General features: G+C 40.4%; 1 protein-coding gene across 1 annotated transcript in view; it reads left to right on the plus strand.

The window, feature by feature from the left end:
* birc6 (baculoviral IAP repeat containing 6) overlaps window positions 1-6,163 on the plus strand; it is a 121,682-nt gene extending 115,519 nt beyond the window's left edge. The window contains exons 71-72 of the mRNA XM_013915644.1: window positions 1,838-1,972; window positions 4,930-6,163. Of these exons, the coding sequence (XP_013771098.1) occupies window positions 1,838-1,972; window positions 4,930-5,109 (315 nt within the window). The 3' untranslated portion in view covers window positions 5,110-6,163. The remainder of the gene's footprint in view (window positions 1-1,837; window positions 1,973-4,929) is intronic.
* Window positions 6,164-8,312: the final 2,149 nt, after the last annotated feature.

Here is an 8,312-nt window from a genome sequence, read left to right on the forward strand (position 1 = left end):
CTCACAGTTGAAGTGTACCTCTGGTGCAAATTACTGACCTCTGTCATCATTTTAGGTGGGGGAACTTGCACAATCGGTGGCTGACTAAATACTTTTTTGCTACACTGTATCCACGTTTGCTGTTCTGACTAAGCTAGAAACAGCTCCACTATTCTCCAGCCCTGTCATCAGCTTCTTGCATGTATCAAGCATCTTGGCCTTGTTTTGAACACTGCTGCCTCCTCATCACAGAAAATGTCTTCTAAAGCTGTGATTACCATATGAGCTCAGCATGTCAATCAAATACTGCTTGAGCCAGAGTCTCTGAAAAATTCTCTCTACATTTGATTTTATGGAAACAATTGATTTGGTTAGTTGAGAAAGTTGCCTGCGTGCTGTAGACCTCCTTGCCAGCAGTTGGTGTATTTGTACTAATAGTATACTTATCTTACCAAAAAATGTTGTTTGTGCTGCCAGTATCAGAGACAGCACAATCTATTAATTTAGGGTTTCTTCTACCAAGAACATTATATTTCTTATCATGGGGCTGAATCACAGTAGCTCATACTCTGGACATTTTAGTCAGTTAGCCAATAAAGACAGTGAACACTGGGTGAGAATCATTTGAACATATTCAATGGGAAATGTTTTTTTGTGACCTTGTGAGAAAACTATAATCTCCCATCTACAAATGTCTTGAATATTTAAAGCTTGTGCGGTGTTTATTTGCATGGAGTTCATATTGATAGCATCTCATTCACCACATAACCAGTAAACCAGTAAAAATCTGCATATTGTGGTTTTGGAGGTAATACTGTCGTCACTCTCCTACCACCAATTTTGTTGAGCTGTGTAAATGTAAAAGTTCTAATGGCATAGGTAATATTTGATTTTTGGCACAAGAATGTTTGAGAGTCCAGTGTTGTGACTTACTATTTATAGAGTACATGCTTGAATTATGGAGCAGCAGGTTGTCAGGTGTAGTTAACATGGGGTTGGATGTTAAAACATTGATGTGTGGCTGTTGAGGACAAAGAGAATGCCTGTGAAGTATGCTTGTGTAGATGTATAATATTACAGCATATGTTAAATTTACAATTTTAAAAAGAATCACTAAATTATGGCAAAGTACATTATCTGCATCAAAAATAGGGTGAAGTACTATTAGAAAGTACTTGATTAGAAAACTATTAGAAATTGTATCTATATGGAATATATACATTTTCCAACAATATTCTTGATATTTGGTATTTGGTTTGCCTAAAACAGATAAGAGAAGAAATACTAAAGTTATACCATTTGAGCGGAAAAGATGGAATTGAGATGGAGAGAGAGGAGGGAGTTGTAGAAAGGAAAGATGGATTAAAGCATTCCCTAAACCCCCTCTGCTGCCTGTTCTGCTTTTTGTTTCTAATAAACAGCAAATCAGCAGCCACCATGATAACTCATCCCCTCCCTCCAATAGCAACAAATAGCAGCTACAGACACATCTAGCACCGCACTCCCTGCATACTGATAGCACAGCCATGGCGACTGTTGCTAGGAAGTTGACTGTAGGGGCAGGGAAGCAAGAGACTTGGGTGTAGATGGCTGACATCAAGCAGTGTTGCACAAATAATATCAGCCTGACTCTTGAGACTAGAGTGTGCCTCGTTTGTGGAGGAATGCGTTGTTTCAGTTATGTGTTAGAACCTGGGTAGCTATCAGTAGGTTGGAGTCCTGTTTGTTTGTTTGTTTTTTATTTCTTAATGTGCTAAATGTTTTTAATGTTTCTGTAAACATACACGGCAGAGCCAGTGACAGTTTCATAACAAAGTTTATTCTCTTTTGAATAAATGGTGTTGTTGTGTGTTTGCAGGTGATCCATAAACACTTCTACCTGAAGAGAACAGAGATCATGTCTCAGTGTGAGGAGTGGATCGCTGACATCCAGCAGTACAGCAGCGACAAGAGGGTCGGCCGCACCATGTCCCATCATGCTGCTGCTTTAAAGGTAAAGATATTGCCAGTACTTACATAGTTCTTTTCTACTTTGGGTACTCAAAACATCTATCGTTTCTACTATAATCCATCCATGCAAGACTTTATTCCTTGCCTTTAAGTGTCCCAAGGGCGCTTGGATATGCAGACTAGTGGAAGAGCAGCAGCTCTTTAATTTGTGGATGACCAGCTCTTTTTATGTGAATCCTGAAGTGTGTTGACGTTTAATACAATATTTGTTTAATTTTGCTGTCAGTTACTGAATTTAGTCTCATCCACTTTGGTTTAGTTCACCTTTTAACACTGCAAACTTTGGCAAGTGACCTATCAGAACATGATAATCCAGCAGAACAGTAATGATGTCAGTGAGGAAATTGCTGCTAATAAACACCCAAACCTCAAAATGTTTAAAATGATAAAGATCTTCACTTTCACTTCAATTGTATGCTTGAGTTTCTCTGTACATCATGATGACGATATGTCCGCCACATATATACACTTCCTTTTGCGCTCCCCTGAAATCTAGGGTCGATCAAGGAACAGTATGATTTTGTGACTTTACATTCAGAAGGAGAATCCTGATATAATAAGAGACTGACAAACATCCTGGTTACAGATTTTTTTGACCACTTTTTTGCTGTTGTACACTGACTTCACACTCTGTTGGATGATGCCAGGCCTTGTGTTTCAGATATGAAGCTTTACAGAGTTAGCTAGCCAGCAGCAGTGCATGTAAGCGCTCTCCTGCATGTCGCACTAATAAGCAGTGAGCTACCTGCAGGGGACAGGGACTCGGCCGGCCTAATTCCTGTCCCCACCTGACTTCCTTTTGAGACAAACAGGAGCTTCTAACACACACAAAGTAACACTGGTAACCCCCACTCGCAAACTGAGGCTGCACATAACAAGTCCTTTCTCTAAATAACAATGAGCTCTATTTAATAAGAAGCTTCCATGGCTGAAAATGACAGGTTCTGCTTCATTTTCTGCCTTTATTTTGTAGTATAGCAAGAAAAGAAAGGTTACAGCAACACTAATACACTGTTATCTGAAAACTGACTGATATTGAATTGGCATTATGTATTGTTTAGATTTACAGATACATCTATATTTTAAAGCTTTGTTTAGGGGCAGTGTTACAAATATGTTTTGAGCTGCTTATCATTTATGTACTTGTTGATTCTATAGCTTAGCCCCTGCTGCAGAGAGGACACAAGTCAGAGCTTCTTTGTAGTGAAATAGATTTTAAAAGATATTCGAAAGTAATAAAGTCCTTACTACAGTCATTGATCATGCTTTTTGTGCATTTCCACTCATTTTTGTTTCCTTTTTTCACATTTCTTTGTCTTCATTTGTCCTTCTCCATTGCTGTGGCTTCCTCCTTTGTTGAATACTGTTTCCTGTACTGCTGTAACAATTACTATTTTTCCTTCGCAACTTGTTTTCTGCCATAATGACTGTTAAACCGGGATTATACTCTGTTGAGGTCACGGACAGGTGGTGACACAAAGCAGGGGTACTTGTTACTAATATAGGCAGTTGAAGTCTGCTTTAAGTACCCGTGTGGAGTTGGTGCAATATAATCTAAATTCTCTGCGGTCACAGAAACACTGGCCGGTTCAGAGACCATTGCTCTGTAATGTAAGTCAGACCCAAGTGGACCCTAGCTGACTCGCAGACATGTAAACTATAAAATGTACATGGAGCTTAGTTCACGGTGATCAGATTCACTCCAGCCAGACTTGCTGCACACTTGGTCTGGGTGTCATAGCTCAGACAAAGCATCTCCCACTCTGTATTTTGTGAATCTCTGAGCTCCGATTTGATATATCACTAAAATAACAGAAAGGACCAGCCAAATCACACTTTTGCCTCCCCAGCCCATTCACTCTATGTGCCACAAGTTACAAGAGGTAGTTATAAAAGGTCCATGGCAAGTCGAAATGACAGCAGATCATGCTGCAGACCAGCAATTGTAATGTGGTGACAGCAGTGAGCATAAACGGGTCATTATGCTTATCTTTTACTTGGCGTGAGCAATCCACTTCATCATTGACACAAGTAAAGCTGTTGCTCGTTTTTGTTTTTTGTTTTTTTTTTGCATTTGCATTTGCTGTTCTTCCTCTGTGGTATTTTTGCTATAACCACCACAGAATTATAGTAATATCTTGAAATCTGCTTCCCGAAACCCCATTCTGAGCCGTCTGCTGCTCCGGTGCGCCAGCTGGAGCATAATGGCCTGACGTCAGGCCCGTCAGTGGTGGTAATGAGTTTGTCATTTTCACGATGACAAGAATACCCAGCTTTCCCTAAACACAAAAATATTTGTCTGTTGAAAGATGCGAGTTATTTGTTTCCAAGTGAAAGCAAAATGGCAGCAAAAAACTCTGATGTGAACATAGTTTTTAAAAACTGTTCAGCAGGTTAAATGTTTGTTTGCCCACCCAGATGGTTAGAGAAGAAGTCTGTTGATAGTGTCTGGTGGTACTTAACCTTTCCAGAAACTAAGACAGATGTTTAACAATGAGAGGCACAGTCTCAGCCCACTTGAAAATACTGATTTGCAGATATTTACCATGTTAGCCAACTAGCACCAACTTAGAGCAGCTGATGCCGTAAGGAGTGGTACTGCAGTTTTCTGTGTCCCCACAGATACTAGCATGGCAAAAACCCATTAGAACATTGGTCCCTCCCTGGTGTACAACTTTAGTGGCAGTTTATTGGAAAAGTCTCCTTCTCAATATTTTCAGTACCAAGACTCGGGTATCATTTTTTCATCATTGTCCTCTTTCAACGTAAATAGGAATGTCACGATTTGTTGTTCGGGTTTGTTTCGCTGTTAAATTTTGTCCCAAATGGTTTCAAAATTGTTACAATAGCCACCTTTGAACTCTTCACGTGAGACGTGGGAAAACAAATTAAGGCCAAAGAAGTAACCAGGATTCTAACACTAATTCATCTCTTGTGCAGAGACACACAGCTCAGCTCAGAGAGGAGCTCCTGAAGCTGCCCTGCCCTGACGGACTGGAGCCCGACGGTGATGAGTTTACAGAGAAGAGCAGCGCCCTCATCCTCAAAGAGCTACCCAGTCAGGACACAGAAAAACCCGGTGGCAGTCAGGACAGCCACTGCAGTGAGGGCCAGCTATGAGCCCTTCCCACCTGCCCCCTTCCTTACCCTTCCAGCATCTCCAGCCCTTACCCTCCTCTTCCTTATCATCTTCCTCCTCTTTCATAGACTTGGTGGCTTCAGAGCACGAGCCATCACTTTGTCCATATTTGTATGTAAAGGTCTAACTAGAATAGCAGAGAACGAGGGGACGCGAAGGCGACAAGAGGAACTCTGATCTATGCTACGCCTTTATTAAAGAGTTGACAGAAACTTTTATTTACCTGTAAAGGAGTGTAAACATTTTGTGCTTTTTCCAATTGTGAAATAACCACTGATTGGTATGTTATTAAACTTGTTTATGTATACACGGCAGAGGAAGATTACAGATTATATAAGGGAACTACCTTAAGAGAAGAATGTTTACTGAATGTTCGTTTCCTTTTTTTTTTTTTTGGACTGTTAGAGCAAGAACAGTTGTAACCAAGGATGTACTGGTCTTTAAGGATCCTAAAAAAAACACAAAAAAACGCACACACAGGTAACACAATCCGAGATTTTTAAAAAAGCCCCTCTGCTCATGCTCGTCTGCGTTCTCTAGGATCATATCCACTTGAATAAGGTTCAGATGGACATTCTTAAATGCTATGTTATCACTTTTACAGGCTCCAAATTAAAAGCACCATGCTCTGGATAAACATTTGTTGCCTCTCAGAACTCCTCCATGACCGCTTTCCATCGACATGACTGTAGATCACAGCAAGACTGCGTCAGAGCCACAGGGGCAATGTACTTTGAAGGCTTTTGCATGTGTATGTGTGTTTTCTGTGCGTGTGCAACAATCCCCAGTGAGATACAAAGCTGTGATGTGCCTTTGATCTACACCATACCACCAAATGCTCCCAACTGATTTTACTGATTTCTTTTGCTATTTCTACAAAATTAAGAATATTCTGCTCCATTGACATAAAAGAAACTGCTTTGATCTTTTTTATGTTGAACTCCAGTGAACAAAAAAATGCACTTTCTATTTTACTCACTCTTTAGGGCAGTCACATTCTCCTTTTGCTAGGACATTAAATGGAGCTTGAAAGTATGTGACTGACTGAATGCTTTATTTTAATTTTTCCTCTGTATTTCCCAGCGCCTGATTTAGAAAGCGTGTTGGGGGAAAACAACTGGAGACCATGTCGAACAGGGAGACTGAGATTCTCAGAACATTTTATGAAAACTTGGGGATTTGAGTAGCTTACTCAGGAAAACCTGGGCTGAGATCCAAAAAGCAGGAATTTAGAGAAGAATTTTCAAATGAAACCTCCAGTTCTTCTCTACTAGGGTATCTTTGCCTAATTTAGTTAACAATTACAGGTTGGTATGCAGACTTGTTGATGAGTTTGACTGAAAAGTCATTGAAGAGAGAAGTTTGAAAAATCAAATGGAAAAAAGAAGAACTGACTGCAGCACATGCAAGGGTGTAGCTTATGTTACTGGCTGGTTTTGACACTGCTCTGTGGTGATCTGGGCAAGTCCAGCTCTTAACAGCACCTACGCCAGGGGTGCACAACTCCCTGCTGTATGTGCTATAAAGCTATGGTGCAACCCCTGGGAAAATTAGGTCATTGGCGAGAGTATAGAACTTGAGTGCATGCTGAAGTGGCAACCCCTAACCCCACTCAAGTAAATGTAAGTGTTTGGAAAAATCTACTTCTAAAAGTACTTTATTGCACTATGTTCATTCACTCATGAGCTGCTGTAACATGAATCAAATAGCTGAATGGCCACCTCAGCATGCACTCAAGTTCGATAGAGTCTTCCTAATGACTTAATTGTATTTAGATGTGTTGCAACAGGGACACATGGAAAAGGTTCAGGCCTCCGGCCTTCAAGGACTGGAGTTTATGACCCCTGATATAGAACCTGATACTGCCTACATCTTATCTGAGCAACACACCTTGTGTGCTCAACAATTAATAATACCAAGTTTGGCAACTAGCTTGCAAATGGTTCGTGAAGCACCTCTGAGACTCTTTCAGGTCCTGTTTGGAGGATATTGGTCCATCCTCTTTGCTAGCACTGGCTGATAAGAAATTGGAGCTCCTTGTGTGCCTGTACTTCTAAGGTCTTTCCACAGATATTCAGTGATGTTTCGTTTGAACGATGTGAGGATCAAGGTGAAACCTATTGTTTAAGATCATTATTCTCTTCCATCATCAGTATTCCAGGTCTTACAAAGTATGTTTCCAAAATTTGCTGCTGTTTTATCGAACATATTCTTCGGTCCATCACTGATATGTTGAGAAGCATAAATTTCTGTTTCAGCTCAGTAACTCTAGGACCAAAAATGCATCAGACCATAAAGTTTTCTTCTGCTGGTTCTTACATTAAAGTCATATTGTTCAGGTATGGCTGTATGGTAGAATCACCATCACTGTGGTTTCTGATTTACTTTATTAGCAATTCTGTAAGCAGTTTTCTCTTCCTGACCTCCACTGTTGTACGTTAATGCTGTTTTTAATAACAGTACAAAGTGATGAAAAAATCCCTGGGAGAAAAAAAGAAAGTTTGTATATATGTATGTATATAACGTGGCTGTAGCGTAGGACGTAGAGCAGGTCATCTACTAATTGCAAGGTTGGTGGTACAATCCTCGGGTACTAGTCTACATGTCAAATATTCTTGGGTAACCCCAAGTTGCTCCCAAATGCATCAATTGGAGTGTGAATAAAAAATGGAAAGCACTCAAGCATAGAAAAAAATGCTTGTGACAATGGAGGAAGTTGTGTAAAGTGCTATTTAAGAACCAGTCCATTTACCATTTAAATGGTAAATGGCCTGTATTTGTATAGCGCTTTTCTAGTCCCTAAGGACCCTAAAGCGCTTTACACAACCTGTCATCCACCCATTCACACCCATTCATTTACGTACATACATACATTTCCTGTACTCTGTTGTGGCACTCTGTATATGGGCCCAGCTTGGTTCTTACATGCTGCTACTATGTGTTGAGCAGTCTCCAGGGCACAGTCTGCACATCTGTTGGCTATGGTAGACTCCTGCCTCTGTGGATCTGGTGCTTGGGATGTGTTTGTGTGCTGCCATGTTCAGAGCCTGAGTAGTGTCCTTCAGGCCAGCCTGAACACTGTTAAAATGCCCTGTCATCAGTGCCCAGTTCACATGAAACTGTTTTTGTACAGTAATTTATCTTTGATATGAATAATCAAGAATTGACACTCTCACATGCAAAA

The sequence above is a fragment of the Pundamilia nyererei genome, unplaced genomic scaffold, assembly GCF_000239375.1.
Source record: "Pundamilia nyererei isolate P.nyererei 1_Seehausen unplaced genomic scaffold, PunNye1.0 scaffold00337, whole genome shotgun sequence".
NCBI classification, from domain to species: Eukaryota; Metazoa; Chordata; class Actinopteri; order Cichliformes; family Cichlidae; genus Pundamilia; species Pundamilia nyererei.